The 20621-nt window shown below is 45.2% G+C and overlaps 1 protein-coding gene across 1 annotated transcript; it reads left to right on the forward strand.

Moving 5' to 3' along the window:
• Positions 1-18479: 18479 nt before the first annotated feature.
• On the forward strand, positions 18480-20335 carry LOC146174875 (uncharacterized). Its single transcript, XM_084585478.1, has 3 exons — positions 18480-18536; positions 18608-19163; positions 19467-20335. The coding sequence occupies exons 1-3, from the start codon at positions 18480-18482 to the stop codon at positions 20321-20323; spliced, it is 1470 nt and encodes a 489-aa protein (XP_084441604.1). The 3' UTR covers positions 20324-20335.
• The last annotated feature ends 286 nt before the right edge of the window (positions 20336-20621 follow it).

The following is a 20621-nucleotide window of genomic DNA, read 5'->3' on the forward strand; positions in this document are numbered from 1 at the left end:
TGAATGGGAAGATGCGATCAATGCTTGCCCCGGAGCATCAGGTCCAACCTTCATCGTTTGCCGAAGGCCAAGGCTCATGGACACGCCGAACGGCTTGGGCGGGGGTGCTGTCTTGGTTCTAGTGGTCGTGAGGTCGCTCGTCGTGGGGTCGGTCGGGTCGGTTTTTGGCTCTCGGCCGCGGGCTCTCGGCCGATGGACCCGGCGTACGGTTGACTTCGACGGGGCACAGCGAGGATGGGGATGAACCGCACCTCCAACCAAATGTTACGTGGTGGCATGACGAGCGATGGAACACGGCGACACTACAGAAACAGAACGACGCGATGACATGATGATGAAATATGCTTTAATGGCCAGCGGGCCTGGCGCGAGCGCTCCGCCCCGCGCCACTGCCCGCTTCGTCATCTTCGTAGCAATATTATCACATGTTTATGTTTGAAGTCTCGAATAAGCATGAAACCGACAAGCACATGCACTTGTATAACACTCGCTCAAAAATATATCTTTTGTTGAAAATACAGAATGGCACGTGATAGTCCCTTAAATTGTACGTAGACGTATGACTACAAGCCTGATCATTTGCGTCTTACTTTGTGTTGTTCCTTCAAATATGTAAACTATTAAGTAGGCGTAGCTGACTGCTAAGCCAAATCCACGTTTTAAGACCTGTACTAAGCCAGTAAAGCTGGATCAATTTTGTCTATTCCACGGTAAATAAAGACAGCTTTTCGCATTTCGCAAAGAAGATTGGCGCGTGTCATAACATGAAGACTTTGCGGCGTTTTGTTCTTGTTGGTAGCCTCTTCTTTGATGGCACATACTAACTGTACACCATTCACAGGTTCTCAACACAAACGTGGGCATGGCGTGCGCGATTTTGGTGCCTATTTTTTACCTGCGGGTTAGCCAGGACACCTATACGCAGTACTATTGCTGTTCAGGAACGTACATTCTTTAAGATTGGCATCATCATGCAGATTTTTGCTACTGTGACTTAAGGGCAATGTCGCCGTAAATTCACTGCGACGCCCTCACATTGGCCCGCGGATGTCATGGATAAATCTTTATGAAGCAGCCAATGACACGACCCTGGAGGTGTCTCTTGAGTCAAGCCCTCTAGTCCACGCAAAACCTTGTTGGGCTACGAATAGTTTTCATGTGTTAGTGGGAAAGCTGTATGCAAAGCTGGCCGTAAAAAGAGCATTTTCAATTAGCACGGCTTCACTTAGCGCCATCAGGCAACTCTTCCCAAATTTTCCGCGCTTAAATAACTGCGGTACTTATGAACGCTTACTGTTGGCCCGGAAAAGCAAATTTTTTTTTACAGCTATTGTGTTTCAGTCACCGAGAGGCACCGTGGCTTGCAGCCCTACTAAAGAGTGAACACGTTGTCTTCACTCATAGGATTACCTAAAGGACGCTGTGCAGGTCGCATTTGTGCAAATCAAGAAAATCTACGAGAATCACTGATGTCACCTAAAACATCCCAACAGAGGCAGCAAAAACCGCAGCTCTCTGTCGTTAATGCTTATATCTTTTGAAGCTCAGTCACTCCTGGTAAACATGGTTATCCGGTGTCAGATGGAAACGGACGCTCGATTCAAAATACTATGTGTGACATAGTCCAAAATAGATATGGTTTCGCCAGAGATTATTCGTATGGCTGCTATCAAGTTTTGAAGTCTGTTCCGTGGCGATTAGCGTTAAATAATTTCCTGAGCTGTCGTTAAGAAAACGTTATTATCATATTTTTTTTAAGACATCTTATTACAGGTGCATCACTTATTAACGCAGCCACCATATTCTTAAACAGCTTTTGTGGCGGGGTATTAAAGAGCCGGGATGAGCGCACTGAGTTGCACTTCCTGAAAGTTGATGATGTTTTACGTTTTTTTACGTTTTGCTTTTTTCTCTGTTTCCATCTCTATCACCGTAGATGTTTTGCGCTTCAACAGAAAGTTACTTTGTTACTTCACATTTTCCTTATTGTTCGAAGAACATACCACGGCCAAATTTCAGATGAAAAGCGTTAAGTAACAAACCTTTCACAATGGTGCCGCGCCCTACGTCACTCGAGTCTGTACCTGCCAGTAGGTACTCTGAACCTAACCTGCAGCAAGCTCAAGTGGGTCACAAGACGACAAAAGCTACGGGGTCGAAATCTTTGAGGGGTGACCCACCGGGACATTTTCTAACACTAGACAGAGTTTGCGCAGAAAGCCTTTGAATGAGGCTTTCCAGAGTGCCTACTTCCGGATTTCAGCCCCTGTCCTTGCTTCCGGTGAGAAAACGTAACGAAACTAGCTAGGGTCCTAGCGTTAAACGTTGCCAGGGTCAGTTTCCAATGGCGGCCTGTCCAGCGGAGCAAGGTATTCTTAGCATCCCCTGCTGCGTCACAGGTCTGACCGCCGCCGTGGTCAGTTGTTTCGCAGCCGCTGGTGACTGAGGGCCGGGGTTTTATGGAGCTTATCATAGGAGGTTGCGGCCAATTGCTGCACCAGGGTGGCCAACTGCTGTTCTGGTGAGGGAGTGCGTTGCCGGAGGTGTTCACCGGCATCAGGTCGCGCCCCAAACCTGTTTATGCAATTCCATCGACACGCGGAATTTTTTTTTTAAATCCGGTGGAGAATTGTGCGGCACCGATATTTGAACTCTGGTCCTCTTGCATGCGAGGCGGATGTTCTACCGCTACGCCACGCTACGCTGCACAATTCTTTATCGCTAATTTGTTATCGTTATAGACATAGTTCGCCACAATACACCATATTTAGCCTAATTCAGAGCAAGATACTGTAATCCTTACTGATCTTTCTTGATAGTGGGGTACAATTACACACAACATAAGCTATTCAAAGATATATAACTTCAACTTTTAACTTGGCACTCAATGTTTAATCGCAATTAACAACTTAGCAATAATTAACGCCGATTATCAGTTCTGTGCAATAATACTCGGTATACTTAAGCTTTGTTTATTGATATTCAGCGACAATACGCACTATTCAGGTCTAAGAATTGCCTATTTTTGAGTTCTGGGCACTTTTCACACACATTGCCAGCAACTGGCAGTGAGCTTGCTTCTGCCGCGATGCCGCCACAGCGACTGCCAAGGTGGTACCACAGATCCTTTAGGCTCCCAGCTGTGCCATAAATAAATTAGTCGGGTTTCAAAGGGGCACATGAATTGATTTAATTGGAAATAGATAAGTGTTGAAACACTAATTGTGAGGACAAAAACCAGCAGCCTATAACCCAGAAAATAATTCATTAATGCTTGCTTTTGGAACAGCTGCATAGCACCGCTAGCGCGACAAATCAGCAGTGCTTCCATCGCCGCATAGCAGCAAAAAAGACGAAGACCTATATGGGAAGTGAGGGGTTACGTATGATGTATGTGTGTGTGTGTGTGTGTGTGTGTGTGTGTGTGTGTGTGTGTGTGTGTGTGTGTGTGTGTGTGTGTGTGTGTGTGTGTGTGTGTGTGTGTGTGTGTGTGTGTGTGTGTGTGTGTGTGTGTGTGTGTGTGTGTGTGTGTGTGTGTGTGTGTGTGTGTGTGTGTGTGTGTGTGTGTGTGTGTGTGTGTGTGTGTGTGTGTGTGTGTGTGTGTGTGTGTGTGTGTGTGTGTGTGTGTGTGTGTGTGTGTGTGTGTGTGTGTGTGTGTGTGTGTGTGTGTGTGTGTGTGTGTGTGTGTGTGTGTGTGTGTGTGTGTGTGTGTGTGTGTGTGTGTGTGTGTGTGTGTGTGTGTGTGTGTGTGTGTGTGTGTGTGTGTGTGTGTGTGTGTGTGTGTGTGTGTGTGTGTGTGTGTGTGTGTGTGTGTGTGTGTGTGTGTGTGTGTGTGTGTGTGTGTGTGTGTGTGTGTGTGTGTGTGTGTGTGTGTGTGTGTGTGTGTGTGTGTGTGTGTGTGTGTGTGTGTGTGTGTGTGTGTGTGTGTGTGTGTGTGTGTGTGTGTGTGTGTGTGTGTGTGTGTGTGTGTGTGTGTGTGTGTGTGTGTGTGTGTGTGTGTGTGTGTGTGTGTGTGTGTGTGTGTGTGTGTGTGTGTGTGTGTGTGTGTGTGTGTGTGTGTGTGTGTGTGTGTGTGTGTGTGTGTGTGTGTGTGTGTGTGTGTGTGTGTGTGTGTGTGTGTGTGTGTGTGTGTGTGTGTGTGTGTGTGTGTGTGTGTGTGTGTGTGTGTGTGTGTGTGTGTGTGTGTGTGTGTGTGTGTGTGTGTGTGTGTGTGTGTGTGTGTGTGTGTGTGTGTGTGTGTGTGTGTGTGTGTGTGTGTGTGTGTGTGTGTGTGTGTGTGTGTGTGTGTGTGTGTGTGTGTGTGTGTGTGTGTGTGTGTGTGTGTGTGTGTGTGTGTGTGTGTGTGTGTGAAAACTTTATTGTTCCACCGAGAAGGGGCCTCCAATTCTCCGGCCCCGGCAAGCAGGCCGGAGGCGAGGGTAATACCCGCGGAATAAGGACTAGTGAAGTTATATTATTTCTTCACGTCCTCAGCCGCCAGGCAGATGGCTAGCGGCTGGATGGCAACAGCACCAGTCCGCAGCGAAGCTTACCAGTCTTCTCTACTATCTATGTTTAGGCCGGTGCCTGGGGAATTGACGCATTTTCAAATAATGGGATTGAGAGTGTCTTTTTTACCACCGGTTTTGCATTTCGAGTCGTTTTCATCTCCGGTATATGTTGGGAAGATTTAAACTGGACAGATATAATTTCCAGCTTCTAATTGCCTCCAAATGCGCGCCTCATTGTTGGCGAGAGACCGATCCGGGGCGGATAGCTCTTTCTATTTAACTTATAGTGCTCGGTAATTTACTGATATGTTATGATGCAATCTTTTATTCTCTTTCAATCCCCCGCAGGGGGCACCTGTTAAAGCGGGTGTCTGTGTGTACTGGGCGACACCACGGACCCCGAATTCCCACGCTTAGCCGTTCGTGGCATCGCCGTGTCTGGAGAAAATGGGATCCTGGTGGTTGAGCCGATGCAAAGTGTTTGGACCTTTAAGGCCCCTCAGCGGAGGCAACACATCACTTATATGCACTCATCCCATAGTCGACACCTCCAGGCTGACCCACCTGGGGGAAATTGGTAGTCGCCTTTTCCTATCCTTCCCCCCATCTTTCGCTTTTCTATCTGCTATCCTAAAACTGTCCTGTCCTCTACTCTCTTATTGGTTTTTCCTAACTTCCTGGCGGCGAGGGTCAACCTTGTATGGAATAACTACCCTGTGTTGCCCAATATTATGTTATAGTTAAAATGTACAGCTGGCGTGGGCAGGGTGCTTCTTTCAAGCTCATGTCCGTTTCCCTTGTTGGACTGCATGGTGGGTGTTTGGCATCATAACCAAACAAAAATTGAATTACATGACCTCTTCCCTTTCTGAAACTGATCGCACTCCAACTAAGAGAGAGCGCACCAATGTGACAAACGAGTTCTTCACGAAACATGTACACAGCTTTACCCGCTTCCCCGTCGTGCACTCTCAACACCCATAAAAAACTGCCCGTCAGATCTCACCATTCCTAGTGACAAAGACGCTCATAGGTACCATAAGTCGGGACTACAAAATCAAGAAACTATCAAATGGTGACATTCTCCTAGAAGTGCTTTACAACCGTCAGAGTGAAAAACTAATATCCGTTACGTCGTTCGGAGACATCCCTGTCTCAATCAGCCCCCACAGGTCACTGAATACAGTTCGTGGAGTAATTTCAGATAATGATCTCAAATACTTGACTGAGAAGGAATTACTAGAAATACTAAGGGACCAAAATGTAACCAATGTATATCGCATCAAAATCAGGAGAGACATAACGAGATTCATTCTAAACACATCGTGCTGACATTTACACTGAGCACCCTTCCTGACTCAGTTGAAGTAGGCTACCAAAAACTCAGACTCAGACTCTACATTCCCGATCCACGACGCTGCTACAATTTCCAAAGATACGGCCACAGCTCCCAGAGCTGCCGTGGCCGTCTCACCTGTGCAAAATGTGCCTCTAACGAACGTCGCACTGAAAACTGTCACACTGAAGCAAGCGTTTGCATAAACTGTGAGGGCAAACATCCAGCATACTCACGATCTTGCACTACATGAAAAAAAGGAAAAAGAGATTGTTACCTTGAAAGTCACTTGGGATAATACTTTCGAAGAGGCAAGAAAGCGGCTTTCGTTGGTGCATAATCCAACGTACTCTGTGATGACACAACAGGACGCAGAGTCAACGCAGACATCAGCATCTGCCCAGGTCACTTCTAGTGACCCTGGTGCAGGGCCATCCGCGCCCCCTGTGGATGCAGCAGGAGCTGCTTCACTACCTCCAAAGCAGGGTTTGCGAACCTACAGGTCAGCGGGGCCAAATGTCTCCCCTCACACGGCGAGGCCTGTTTCAGACATTCTCGTGCGTTGTCCACTGTCGTCCAGTGCATCTGAAGATGCAGTAGCCATGACAACCCAGGGTAGTCCTGCATCACGGCGGGGCTCCTTGGACCGGAAAAAAGACAAAGCCTGAATTACCGTGGCAAAAACAACCTAGCCTCCTACCAGTTCATTAAATAATATGAATTTCTAATAAGCTGGAATTGCGGAATATTACTTAACAACTTGTGTGACATAAAGGACATATTAGCGACATATTCACTTGTGGTCTTGCACTTACAGGAAACGAATCTGAGTCTCCAACACACAAATATCCTAAAAAAATACAACGTGTTCCGCCGTGACCGAGAGCATGCAAGCAGGCTCTCGGGCGGTGTTGCCATAATTATCCAAAGCCATATCGCAGCCCGTGAACACAGGCTCCAAACTCGGCTAGAAGCAGTAGCTGCCACACCTCTTATATTCAAAACCATCACAATTTGCAGTGTTTATATAGTTATATAGATCCATACTTCAAACTTACACTTCATAATATTGAAGACCTTTTAAACCGACTGCCAAATCCATATTTATTAGCTGGAGATTTTAATGCCCCCTCTCCGTTCTGGGGGAGTGAAAAAACTAACACAAGGGGTAAGATTTTAAAGGATTTTATGATATGAAATGAAATTACCCTGCTTAACACCAGAAAACCTACATATTGCTCCCCAAGCTCAGGGAAAATTAGCTCAATTGTGTTATTTTTTATTTCCCCTTCTATATTTTGTGACTTTAAATGGGATGTCTTAGACAATCCACACGGGAGCGATCATCTACCTAAAACAATCACTTAAACAACATCACCATCAATCATTGGAACAAACCCACGGCGTTGGAAGCTCCATTAAGCTTACTGGAAACTTTTTACCACAAATGCTACCTTGGAAAAACGGTATTCAGAATATTTTATTGTCGATGAACTAAACGAGTAATTTATCACTGGTATCATAGCTGCCGCACGCCTGCTATCCCTCAATCATCAGGAGTAGTGAAACAAAACTGTAAAAATTGGTGGACACAAGATTGTAAGGAGGCGAAGAAACAACAAAATAGGGCATGGGGAACATTTCGTAGGTACCCCACACAGGAGAATCTTATAAATTTTAAAAAGCTAGAGCTAAAGCACGCTATGTACGTCGAAATGCTGAAAAAGTGTCATGGCAACGCCACATCTACTCTATAAACAGGAGTGTAACACCAAAAAATATCTGGGCACAAGTAAATGAAATAAATAGCAGTCCACCTTCTTACAATCCAAATACCCAGACAAGTATTGAATAACAAGCAAACATTTTAGGCGAGCATTTGACTATGGTATCTAGCTCATCACACTGCACGGAATCATTTTTAAAGTATAAAAACAAAGTTGAAAGACAAAGACTGACTACAACAGGAAATGTTCAAGAGCCATAGAACAGTCTTTTTACACTACAGGAAATAAATTTTGTACTCTCTTCAGGTAAACAGACTGCACCAGGCCCAGTCGAAATACATTAGCAAATGCTGGGTCATCTTAGACTGCTCTTGAGGCGCTCCTGAAATTTTTCAATAAAATTTGGATATCAGAAAACGTATCAATAGAATGGAAGAAAGCTTTTATTATTCCTTTTTTGAAGCCTGGAAAATCAACCAACGTCTCCAAGCAGTTAGCTAGAGACCCATAGCCCAGACGAGTTGCCTCGCAAAACCCTTTGAGAGTGTCATAATTAATAGGCTCATGTTTACACTGGAATCTCGTAAACGTCTTGATACCTACCAATGTGGTTTAAAAAAAAAACGTTTTCGATGAATGACCACCTTGTACGCTTAGAAAACACAGTCCGAGAAGCGTTCATACACAGACAACACTACCTCGCAGTCTTTTTGATTTAGAAAAAGCTTACGACACAACATAGAGACACGGAATCCTGCGCGACCTAGGAGAATTTGGCATCCGCGGCAGAATGCTAAAATGCTTGAATGACTTTTTGTCCCACCGTTCATTTTAAGTACGTATGGGTGCTACCCTGTCAAGAAATTTCATACAGGAGAATGGGGTTTCACAGGGGTGCATCTTAAGTACCACACTCCTTATAATAAAAATGAACTCTATAGCAAAAGTGATTACAAAGTCTATCAGGGTATGTCGATGACTTGCAGATAGCGTGTACATCTTTCAGTGTGTCATCAGGGGAGAGGCAAGTTCAATTAACAGTAAATGAGCTAGCCACATGGGCCGATAGAAATGGTTTCAAGTTGTCCACAAAGAAGTCAGTAGCCGTTTTGTTTTCACTTAGACGAGGTCTGCACACCGATCCAATAATTCTATCTTAAAAATGCTGTTCTATGTGTAAGACATGAACACAATTTTTTAGGCATTATTCTCGACAGAAAGCTGACTTTCCTCCGCCACATAAACGCACTCAAAACGAAAGCCTCCCGATCTTTGAACATACTTAAAATCCTGTAACATAAACGCTGGGGATCTGATAGAACATGCCTATTACAGATTTATCGTTCTGTTGTTCGCTCGTGCTTAGATTATGGTTGTATAGTGTATGGATCTGCAAAACCCTCGTACCTGAAACGACCGGACCCAGTCCACAACTTAGGTTTGCGTCGATCCACTGGGGCCTACAGGACGTCACCAATTAAAAGTCCTTACGTGGAAACAAATGGGCCATTCCTTGCATACCGAAGAACCGTTCTTACATTTTCGTACATCCTAAAAATTCGTTCGGTACCGAAACATCTGTGTTAAACAAAAGTTACACAATGCCCATCTAGTACACTGTTTGATAACAAGCCTCAAGTAGTCAAGCCGCTCCTACTTCGTTTTGAAGAGAAGTGCAAAGAATTAAACTTACTCGATACACTACCCGATGTTGCGCATTGCCCCCACCTACTGCTGCCCTGGTACAGTTTCTCCGATGTATGTGACTTAAAACTTACAAAATTCCAAAAGAAACAGACACCACAAGAACACCTGTTACAAGAGTTTTTGACCCTCAGTGATAAATACAGAAATAATAAATGATTTCACTAATGGTACTAAAACAGCATTTTATGTAGGCAGTGCCATAGTGGAAGACAAACAAGAAAAAATAGCAAGGTTACTCAAATGCGCTTCCATTTTAACTGCCGAGTACTATGCGATCGCCGTGGCAGTAGAAACCACAATAAACGATAATATGAAGAAAAGTGTCATTTACACCAATTCCTTAAGTGCACTCACAGCACTTCACCCTAGAAATTCATTTACATCATTGATCGGAAATATGATACAAAACATAGCAAAAGCCACAGCACAGGGACAGGGCATAATACTATGCTGGGTTCCAAGTCATGTTGGAATGAAAGGCAATGAGAGAGCAGATGAGTGTGCTGCACAAGCAAAACACGAAAAAATTAAGAAAGTATGCATTCCCTACACGGACAGCTTAAAGTTAGTGGACTATAAGTTGAAAGAAAACTGGTAGTCAGAATGGAATTAAGATTTGAAAAACAAGCTGCACTTAGTAAAACCCTGCATAGGAGAATGGAAGTCATGCTCTCATCAATAATGTTTCATTGAAGTCATCGTATGTCGCCTGCGCATTGGACACACACACCTTACACACAGCTTTATTCTCGCAAAACAGGAAAGACCGACATGTGGCCTGTGCGGAAAAGAAATGACAATAATACACATTTTATGCTCATGCAAAAAACTGGACAAGATAAAAAAACACAATTCCCACAGTTCTTCAAAGAACACGTTCCTTTTCATCCTCGCCGACTTCTCAGAGATGACTCAGTGGTAAATGCATCGTATATTGTTTATTTTCTAAAAAAAGCTAATTTTTTAAAGAGTTATAGATTTTTAACCAACTTTTTTAGACCCATCACACGCATAACAGACTAAATTTCAGGCTTGGCGCGTGATGGCCTAGGTAGCCTATCTGCCATTAAACCACACTGAACTAAACTATTCCCTTGCAATCGGGCTGTTCCGCAGCCGCCCGGTGGTAGAGAGCTCAGGCGATCTTGCGTGCAGCCTCGTTACCAGGGACAGATTCGTGTGCATGTATCCATATAATGAATATTCTTCAAATAATAGGGTTTGCTAAGAGGATGCCCTTGGCTTTCTCAGAGATCCTCCCTTTCCCGCAATTCCAAGCAGCAGTTTTGCGGTACGCAATAACCACCTTTGCCTGCGTACCAACGCTATTGCAACCTCTTCCGTTGTGTCTGTATCGCGGCTGCTTGACGAGGCCGTAATATTGGGTATTCCGTTTCCATCGACCACCGCCGAGACTGCAGCTCCATGTTTGCCGTACGATGCATCAACATAGGCTACTTCTTCGGCTATCTTGTTTCTCATTCTTTTTTCAGTGGGTTTTGCTCTGTGTTCTGAGCGTTAATGGGTGCATGTTCCTCGACAAGCGTTGTTGCGGCTTTAGGAAGAAGGAAATAAAATGCACGGGCCTGCTACTAGCTCTGCAGCTGAGCCACCTCCGCTGCCTCGTGCGGACAGAAGAGAAACCAAAGAAGAAAGAAAAAAGAAGAGGGAGCGAAAGACGCGCCGCAACAACAGCTGTCGTCCACCACCGAAACAGTGGCGGGTGCAATTACGGCCTACAACAGATAAAAATCGGTGGCTGGCTAGCCCCCGCCGCAAGCGGTGTTGACCTACCGTCCTAGTACTCCCCTAATGTGGCTGAGAAAGGTAGGCCACCGCCGCTTGCGGCGGGGGCTTGCCTGCCACAGAATGTTTATCTGTTGTGGGCCGTCATTGCACCCGCCACCGTTTCGGTGGTGGACGACGGCCGTTGTTGCGGCGCGCGTCTTTCTCTCCCTCTTTCTTTTCTTCCTTCTCTATTTGCTCTTCTGTCTGCACGAGGCAGCGGAGGTTGCTCAGCTACACAGCCAGTAGCAGGGCCGTGCATTTTCTTTTCCTTCTTCCCACAGCCACAACAACAACAACAACAGCAGCCCCGTATGGCCAGGAACTGCCACCAGCGACGGTGACGTATACCTGTCCCAGCTCCATCAGGGGAGTACGATGTCACTTTGAACAGCCTTAAGGTCAAAGAAAGACATACTGCGCCTTTCCTTCCTTATAAACCAATATACAATAGACAAGAAAAAATATGAATCTTGACCTGGTTTGGTGTAGGTGCCCAAATGGCGGGGAGTCCACTCAAAAACACCTTCCTTTCCCCAAACTTATTTAAATTATATTTTTGTGAAAGGAATGTGCTCTTGAGTGGACCCCTTCCATTTGGGCGCCTACACCAAACCAGGTCAAGATTGATATTTTTTCTTGTTTATTGTATATTGGTTTATAAGGAAGGAACGGCGTATTTCATTGATTTTTAAGGTTGTTCAAAGTAACATTTTACTCCCTTAATGGGGCTGGGACAGGTAGGTCAGCGCCGCTTGCGGCGGGGGCTAGCCTGTTACCGAAGTTTTATCTGTTGTAGGTCGTCATTGCACCCGCCACCGCTTCGGTGGTGGACGACAGTTGTTGTTGCGGCGCGTGTCTTTTTCTCCCCCTCTCTTCTCTTTCTTTTCTATTTTCTCTTCTGTCTGCACGAGGCAGCGAAGGTGGCTCAGCTACAGAGCCTGTATCAGGCCCGTGCATTTTCTTTTCCTTCGTACAGCCACAACAGCAAAACAACAACAACACATACCAGGGCTGCTTCTCCGTTTTACAATTGATTCACAGGAAAGTAAAGGCGCAGATATAAGAGAAGACAGGACGAGCGCTCGTCCTGTCTTCTCCTACGTCTGTTTCTGTGTTATATGCGCTAGTCTTTTTATTATTGATGACACACTAACTATTTAGGGTAATCAGCGCAAAAAAGACGAGGACGAACGAAGTACACAAACGAGCGCTGATTTTCAGCTGATGCTTTATTGCTTGTACCGCGAAAATATATACATGGAACAAACAACAAAAGAAAACGTGATGACACTGATAACCAAAGATACATAATATCTCCAGCTGCGGATGACAAAAGCGGCGTCATTGCCTTGCATTCAGAAACCTCATTTCCTTCGCTGTTAGAGCCACCGAAGCACTACTAAAACAATCATCATCTATCTTCGCGATTTCAACGGCTTCCAGAATTTCACGGGTTAGCTGATTGCGGTGTTTCTTAATCACTCTCGTTTGTTCAAATTGTGGCGTGCAATTATCACAATCCCTGCAGTGAATGCCAAGGTGCCCTTTCACTGCTTCGTGTACATTGTAATGATGTTCTTTGAGGTGTTTATTGAGGCAACGTCACGTCTGTCCGATATATTGTTTACTGCAAGAAAGCGGAATACTATAAACAACACTTTCCTGACAGGGCACAAATTGTTTTCTGTGTCTAACTAAGCAACGTTGTGCAACGAACGCGGCGTTGTTGACCTTCTTGCAAATCATCCCCAGCTTGTTGGGTGCCGAAAGGGCGACTCTGATATTAAATCGGCTTCCTATTTTCTTCAACTTGTGTGAAAGCCCGTGAATATATGGAAACACTGTAACGTTTTCTTTTTTCTGAACGGTCGCAGGTGGAGCCTCGTCCTTGTTCCTTTTCTTCGACCTTAGGCCTGAAAGAATTGATTCTGCTGTTGTCACAAGCAGCTGCTTGGGATACCCGGCATTCACTAGACGTTGGGTTTGATACTCGAAGCTGTCTTTCATGGAATGGAAGCATGACTTTTTAAGTGCATTGATATAACAGGACTTGACAACAGCTCTTTTTACTAGTTTTGAATGAGATGATGCAAAAAAAAAGAAATGGTTTACTGTTTCTTGGTTCGTACATCCAGCATTTATGACTAGGTGAAAAGGACAGCTTGAGGTCAAGAAATCTGATCGTGTTATCTTTAGGAAACTCACAGGTTAACATCAGCGGAAAAATGCACTCTTCAAAAATAGATTTAATGTCTGGCATATTTCTCTCAAAGTTATTAACGTTAGTTTCTCTCAAAGTTTCTTAACTTCTTAGTTTCTCTCAAATTCTCTCAAAGTTGTTGTTTGTTCCATGTATATATTTTCGCGGGACAATCAATAAAGCGAGTTGAAAGTCAGCGCTCGTTTGTGTACTTCGTTCGTCCTCGTCTTTTTTGCGCTGTTTACCCTCAATGGATTACCAACTTACCCAAGCGTCCGTATTAGACACTAACTAGCCCAGCTTTCTATTTGGCGCAATATCTGTCACACTTGTTCTGTGAACAGCTGAACGACAGTGTACTAGAATACACTGTAGCTGAACTGCGCCGCAAGAAAAGGGCGGAAGGTGCGAGTCAAAGTGGAAAGAGCGGTGGAACCACTGTGGAAATTGGTGCCACGGCGAAATCGCTTCATCGCGACCATTGAAGCGCTCGCTTAAAAAAAATGGAAGTGGCTTAGGCTACTACGCAACTGAGGCCCACAACTGGGCACGCGCTAGCGCCAGTGCGGCTGCCGCGACTAAGTTGTCACTCCTCTAGAATGCGCAGACCGGCGAGGCGCGCGCGTGGTGGTGGAGCGTGCAGTTTCAGTGCACCAGCACCGTGCCGTGTGACGTCACTACTCCTCGCGCATGCGCAGCACGGCTCTCCAGGAGCCGTACGAAACTGCTCAACCTCGCCCAGTGTAGTTTACGCTACAAAATGGTATTGAATTGAAACTCCGCTCACGGGCGCTCAATGGAGAACTAGCCGCGGCGCGTTTCGCGTACTCCGCAATATGACCTAAAACTGACCTACAGCCGCGTGCTTAGCGGCGCGCGGTCCGCTCGCCGCCACATCTTCTTGTTCGCAGGTGTGGTGCACGAAGCGGGCGTTGCTCGATTGTTGTGCTGCTGCTTCGCTTCTTCTTTTACATCGCACACCTGCTTCTTCTTCACACTCCTGGCAAACTTCTTACCGGTACATATCGCCACTCTGAGCTGAGCGCCGAGCGTGACGCCATAATTTAGCTATGTGCTTCACTGCGCATGAGTGGTTCTAGACTGATAAATTGATGGATAATTATTTGCACCCCTTTTTAGTGGCGTGGTGAGAAATGTCACCTAGCTCATAATACAATGAGTGCTCAATATTTGTTATATGGTAACTCATTTATTCCTCTGCACAGTGCAGCACTACTCCATTTACCTTTTCCAACAATCCTCAAGCCGTTTCTTACTAGCGTCACTGTTTTATAACGCAGCCTGCCACGAATGTCCTGAAACCCCAGTGCCCCTCAAATCCCTTCGTCGGCGTTGTACACTGGTGGTTTAAGTGCCTTACATTCTATAATAACATGTTAAATCGCTTCCCTGCTTTGCGTGCAGAAGCTAATGTCATCTGTGGTGTCAAATCTTTGCCGGTAGCATTTAGTCCTCAAAGAACCCAGCCCAAGCCACGAAAAGTAAACCACTACTTTGGAATTGTCAAGAAAAGTTTCGTTTGGAATCGTGGTAGTAGTCGCCCTATAAAGCACTATAATCTCGTCGGTTTGTCAAGCAATCTGTTTTACAGATCAGTTTTCTGAGGACTTCACTTTTTTGTCTAAAGCTAATTGTTCTATCGTTTTCTTCCCCATGACATTGGTATTTATTTGCAAGCAATCCAGTCGTTCTCCTCCATATTCTATCAATGCTCACCATATCAATAACGCTATTCAGCTCCTGCACCGCAGCAGGTAATATAAGCCGCGGATCAGCCGTTCACTTGCGAAGGCGCATATACACAGTGAGAATTGTAGCCAGTCTGTATTGCTATGCTTTGAATGAGGAAACAACGTTTTGTGCGACCTTGCTACGCCCGCCTGCAAGCCCAATCTAATCCTCATGGCCACATCATTCACCGTGAATAAGCGATACGTACGAAAAATGAGCCAAACGAGCTATATATACTCAGGTAGAGCGACAAGAGAAACTTGAAAAGCGATGATGCAAGGCAGCGGAGTAGGAGGTGCAACAAGTACAACAACAGAGAGACGATTAGGTCTCATCCTGGCATACTGCCACTTTACATTGGCACATCCTGGCTTAGCTGAGTTAAGCCGTTGCCAACTTTTTAATTGGCGAGGTATTTGTCTCATTTCAGCCAGCCACGCAAGCCTTGGCAAGACAGAGGAGAGATTGATAGCTTTTATTTTTGTAAACCACCACATTTCCATTTTGTCTGCTCAGAGGTCTCATTTGTGATGCATTCTTTGGATTGCCTGGCGCCTTGTGAAGCTATTTCATTTTACCGTTTAACCAGATAGACCAAGTTCTAAATGAAGTTCAGTTTAACATGTCAACCTGCGCAACACTGCTTTAACACACTAAAAAAATTTCAGCAACAACTGTTTGTAATTTTTAAAAAGTTGTTCATACCGCGCGGAGTGAATGCAGTTGATGAACTAAGACTTACATGCTGAAAAGGTGTTTAGAATGTATAAGTAAACATTATTGACAGAAAAGCATAATTCAAGGGACTTCTCGATCTGCTCTTCATTAGGGGAAACTAGTGTTTACCATAAACGGACGCTCTCCAACAAGTTTATCATGCGAAGTGTTTCTTGGGTACTTGCTTCATATCGTCCGAGCTAAAAGAGGCAGCACATACAAGCCACTTTGTTGCTTATTTCTCCTTTATGTCTATAATCCAGAATGAAAACTTACTCTGAGTAAGTACGCAGTATTTCTCCAGATTGTCTCCCCGAAGGTCACAAAAATAACTAGGCGCTACTCTTCACATCTGTGTTTCGGTGCGATCTCTTCGCATTCCTGAAGTTTGCGTTTATTATGGTTTTTACGGGTTCAAGAAAAGAAATAATTTATATATATTACTATTTATGTCTATCGTTGCAGGAGTAATTTTTAACCACATATGAAAATGTTCGTTACGAAACATTTAGCAAATCAAAAATGGTCGAATGACCTCACCGGACATGCGGTTCATACCCTTGCAAAGGAATCAAGCAATGAGCGGTCATCGTATCTGACGAGTGCGGACCGAGGGTAGTCATATGTAATTTGTCACAAGCCAGAAACGAGTTGGCCTCAATCAGTCTGGCTTGGACGACTGCAGTAGAGCATTTGCCATTTGAACATTCATCTGTCATAGCATGACGCTTATGGGGCGCTCATGTGCAATAATTAACTTCCATAGTTGCCAACTCAGCAGACAAGGCGAAGTCGGAATTGTTGAAACTAGAGCAGATCGACATAAAAAGTGATGTAAAATATTTTTTTTTTCTACGACCCTAAGATCTAGACGTGTAATGTTACGTGCGGATTTCGAAACCAAAAAATTAAGGTTGGCATAAATATCTTGGAGAAGTAGGTGGAGGAAAATACTTTCTTTGCCAAAGGCGAAGCTATAGGCAGAGGCTTCCGGGCGATGGCGCCAGGAGGCCTTGGGGCTCAGCGACTTCGGTTGCGCACTTGAGGGCCAGTGTTCGATCAGCATTTATGACCTCCAGATATGCATGAAATTAAACGAGCGTATGTAGCCATATGGGGATAGTTTATAACTTTCGCCAGGTAAGTTATCCCGCGCCTTTGTGATAAATGTGTATTCTTCGGGCATAAGTTACGCGATCAAGAACAGTGTAACACGTTTCTTAATAGGAAAGCATACGGCCTCTCTACTACGTCATGAAGAGTTGTCCCATTATCCGGCTAAGGAGTGCTCAAGCAACAGTGTGGGTGGCCTCGTTTCATGCAAATGCAGAGTATGTCGGTGTCTACAATATCTGCATGAGATCGTACGTTATTTGACAGGCCCGTTGAATATTAACAGTCCGTGAAAGAGTTCATAGCGTTAATTGGAATCCGACTTATAGAGAACAGCGCATCTCCCACGCACTGATTAGGGGGAAATACTTATAATGTCACTTTTAGTGTTAGTGTTGTGACTGGTTGACGCGAACGCGTAACCACTGGGGCCCCTTGCTATCACAGAAGGCGCCACGTTTGACGGTGTAGGTACCGCGGAAAACGGGTATCATGTTAGGCTGCAGTGGTTGGAAAGCTTGATACTGACTTCGCCTTACCGGACGTAATCGCTATGCTGGTGGGCGAGCCACATTTAAACACGAAAGAAGCGATGATTGCACTAGGTTTACAGCCAGCGCCAAATTCTTCGTACAATAGTGGTGTTTACTTTACCGTGAATAGTGTCTGCGCGCTCATTCTGATATATGGAGCACTGACTGAATTACTAGACGTGTTCAGATTGATGGCTGTGAAACATTGAGAGGCCACTTGTCGTGTGCTAACGGGATGGGAAGTTTTGAAAAGTTCACGCACAATGAGACAGATTTGTAGAGCAGATCTCAATTTCTGGACAATACTATCAACCTAGTTTATTCCTGGTAATGGGATTTAAGCATTCCTAGTGATGGTTTGACGAGGAGTCGAACTTTTTGAAAGCGGAGAGGTACTCACTGTCATTTGCGATCTTGAGTAAACTGACTGTGTAAACAGGGTGAAGTATGTGTTTTCAGACTCTTGAAATTAGCACTAAACGCTTCATCATTTCAGGCTAACTGTCTATCAAACCTTCCTTTCCAGCCGATCGATTCTACACACACTTTTCGCTCGTGAATCTTTGAGACTTCAAAACATCCTTCGAAAATTGAAATTTTATCTGTTTTTAACACTAAATTTTTATTCAAAACAACATTTACATATGATGTGTTTAAAATCAAATTAGGCAAACTTCAGCTTACATAAAAAAAATGATTCGCCTTTTGACCGCATGGCGCTGATAGCACTTTTAAAAATATAATAATCGGACGCAGTCATGGTAAAGTGAAAGTAGCGTAAAGTTTGCAGCAGAAAGGTTTTATATAGTAAAAAAAAAAAGGTATTGTATGACAGCGGTGATTTGAAAGCAAACAAATATTAGACTCTTGAAAGAGCTTTATTATAAAAATGCGCTCGCAATCATGTGCGAACAACCGCTTCCAAATTTGCAAGCATTTTTGCTGCACTCGCACTAACCCCTATGACGAAAACTCTTTCAAGTTAAGGCTATGGAGTCCTAGAACCTCACAAAATAAGGCAATTTTGCGACATAATTCTCTCAAGTCTCATGGGATTCCTTACTGGGAGTGTCGTGTAAAACGAAAGGAAGAGCTTGCATCACAGATTTCCTCCGCATGCTGCTGGAGAAGCTCATCCCCATCGCAGCCTCCGGCACCTTCTTTTCAGGTTCAGTAAGCGGCTCTGAAACAGCTAGGCTTGCCTGTTTTCCGCATTTTGCGTCATTTTGCGCATTTTGCGTCAGAGTGGGCAGGACGGCAGCAGCCTTTACAAGATGCCTAATCGTTGCATGTTCTTCGTGCAGATCCTCGCGGCTGTTGCTGTTTCGCTTTTTTGCGACTTCGACTCAAGAGCGCCTGCGCAACCATCAAGCTTGCGGCACGTGGATGGGACCATCAGCTTCGCTACGGACTGCCATGTCACCTTTGTTGGTGATATACCTGGCGTGCTCCCCTGGGCACCTGACGGCTTCCCACGTGCATGTCTACACCGTCCAATCACCATCGGCCCTTGGTCTACGTCAGCTCTTCCTCGGACTATAAATCGGACCGCACCGGCGTACCGCTTCAGTGGGCAGGACGGCAGCAGCCTTTACAAGATGCCTAATCGTTGCATGTTCTTCGTGCAGATCCTCGCGGCTGTTGCTGTTTCGCTTTTTTGCGACTTCGACTCAAGAGCGCCTGCGCAACCATCAAGCTTGCGGCACGTGGATGGGACCATCAGCTTCGCTACGGACTGCCATGTCACCTTTGTTGGTGATATACCTGGCGTGCTCCCCTGGGCACCTGACGGCTTCCCACGTGCATGTCTACACCGTCTAATCACCATCGGCCCTTGGTCTACGTCAGCTCTTCCTCGGACTATAAATCGGACCGCACCGGCGTACCGCTTCAGTGGGCAGGACGGCAGCAGCCTCTACAAGATGCCTAATCGTTGCATGTTCTTCGTGCAGGTATGTTACCTAAAGAACGCTCACTGCGTTCGATCTGATGATCGTTGTTTGCTGCTGTTTTCCTGCCCACACAGTTTTGTTACCTTATGTTCAAATGCAGTATTTTGCTTTTCTCGCCTTCTACAAAGCGGGGACGTTGAATAAAACCCAGGCCCCCCAAAACGATCAGTCTCAGCTAACTCGTCTAAACATCTTAGTGGGAAGCGGGCAACGCGTTCCAATACTGACTTGTCCTCCACTCCGGGGGTCGCAGACGTCCTTTCTCAGCTCTCGCAACTGATTGCTGGTCAAGAACGAATCGCTAGTGACATTACCGATATTAAGAAAACTTTTTCCGCTCGTCTTGATGTCCTCGAAGCTCGTGTTTCATCACTGGAATCATCTGCAACTCCTTCAGCCTCTGAGTCATTGAGCGCTAACCTCCGTTCGGACATTACCTCATTAAAAAAAACAATATCCAACTTGGTTGTAAAGAATAAAGACTTAGAAAACCGGTCAAGGCGGAACAATCTTGTTATGCACGGTCTACATGAGAGTCCTGATGAAGATGGCGCCAGTTTACTGTCCAAAATCCGCAAAATATTTACTGAAAATCTTCGCATAGAATGTCCGCGCATTGGGCGTTGTCATCGCATCGGCAGACCCAGTGATGGACGTACACGACCTGTCATTCTAAGGATCCTCGACTTCAGTGCGAAGATTGTTGTCATGAAAAACGTATCGAAACTCAAAGGGGAAGATTTTTACATCACTGAGGATTTCTCTGCGAGCGTCCGTGCCCTTCGTAAGAAAATATGGAATGCATCTTCCTCGCTTCGTGACGGTGGTTCAAAAGTGAAGCTTCGGTACAATCACGCTTTTATTGATGGTGTCAGGTACACATGGGATGAAGCTTCGAGTAGCTTGAAACGGGACCCCCATCACGATGCGACCGAATCTTCTGAGCTTCATTCGTTACCCTGTCATGAAGCTACCGAATCTAGTGAGCTTCCTCCGTTACCCCGTTGACGTTCACCTAGCTCGCCACCAAGTATCGTTGTCTTAAATCTTAATGCTAGAAGCATCTCTAACAAACTCCCTGATCTTCTCGCGCTTGTGTCCTCCCATGACCCTCACATTATTGGCATCACTGAAACCTGGCTTCACCCTGACATATATGACTCTGAATTTACCCCACCTGGTTACCTTGCTATCCGTGCTGACAGGCATGAGGGCAAAGGAGGTGGTGTTGCTTTACTTCTGCGTTCTTATCTTAGATTTTCTATACTTCCTGCTCCATGCAACACCGAGTCAATTTGGTGCAAGC

Source organism: Amblyomma maculatum, chromosome 11 (genome assembly GCF_055883805.1).
Source record: "Amblyomma maculatum isolate TAMU_Amacu chromosome 11, ASM5588380v1, whole genome shotgun sequence".
Classification (NCBI taxonomy): Eukaryota; Metazoa; Arthropoda; class Arachnida; order Ixodida; family Ixodidae; genus Amblyomma; species Amblyomma maculatum.

Bases quoted from the DNA above. Each gene is read 5' to 3' on its own strand.
- LOC146174875 (XM_084585478.1), top strand. From the start codon at position 18,480: ATGCTGCTGGAGAAGCTCATCCCCATCGCAGCCTCCGGCACCTTCTTT. The intron at 18,537-18,607 runs GTAAGCGGCTCT...ATTTTGCGTCAG, and splicing joins GCACCTTCTTTTCAGGTTCA to AGTGGGCAGGACGGCAGCAG. The intron at 19,164-19,466 runs GTGCATGTCTAC...AATAAAACCCAG, and splicing joins GGCACCTGACGGCTTCCCAC to GCCCCCCAAAACGATCAGTC.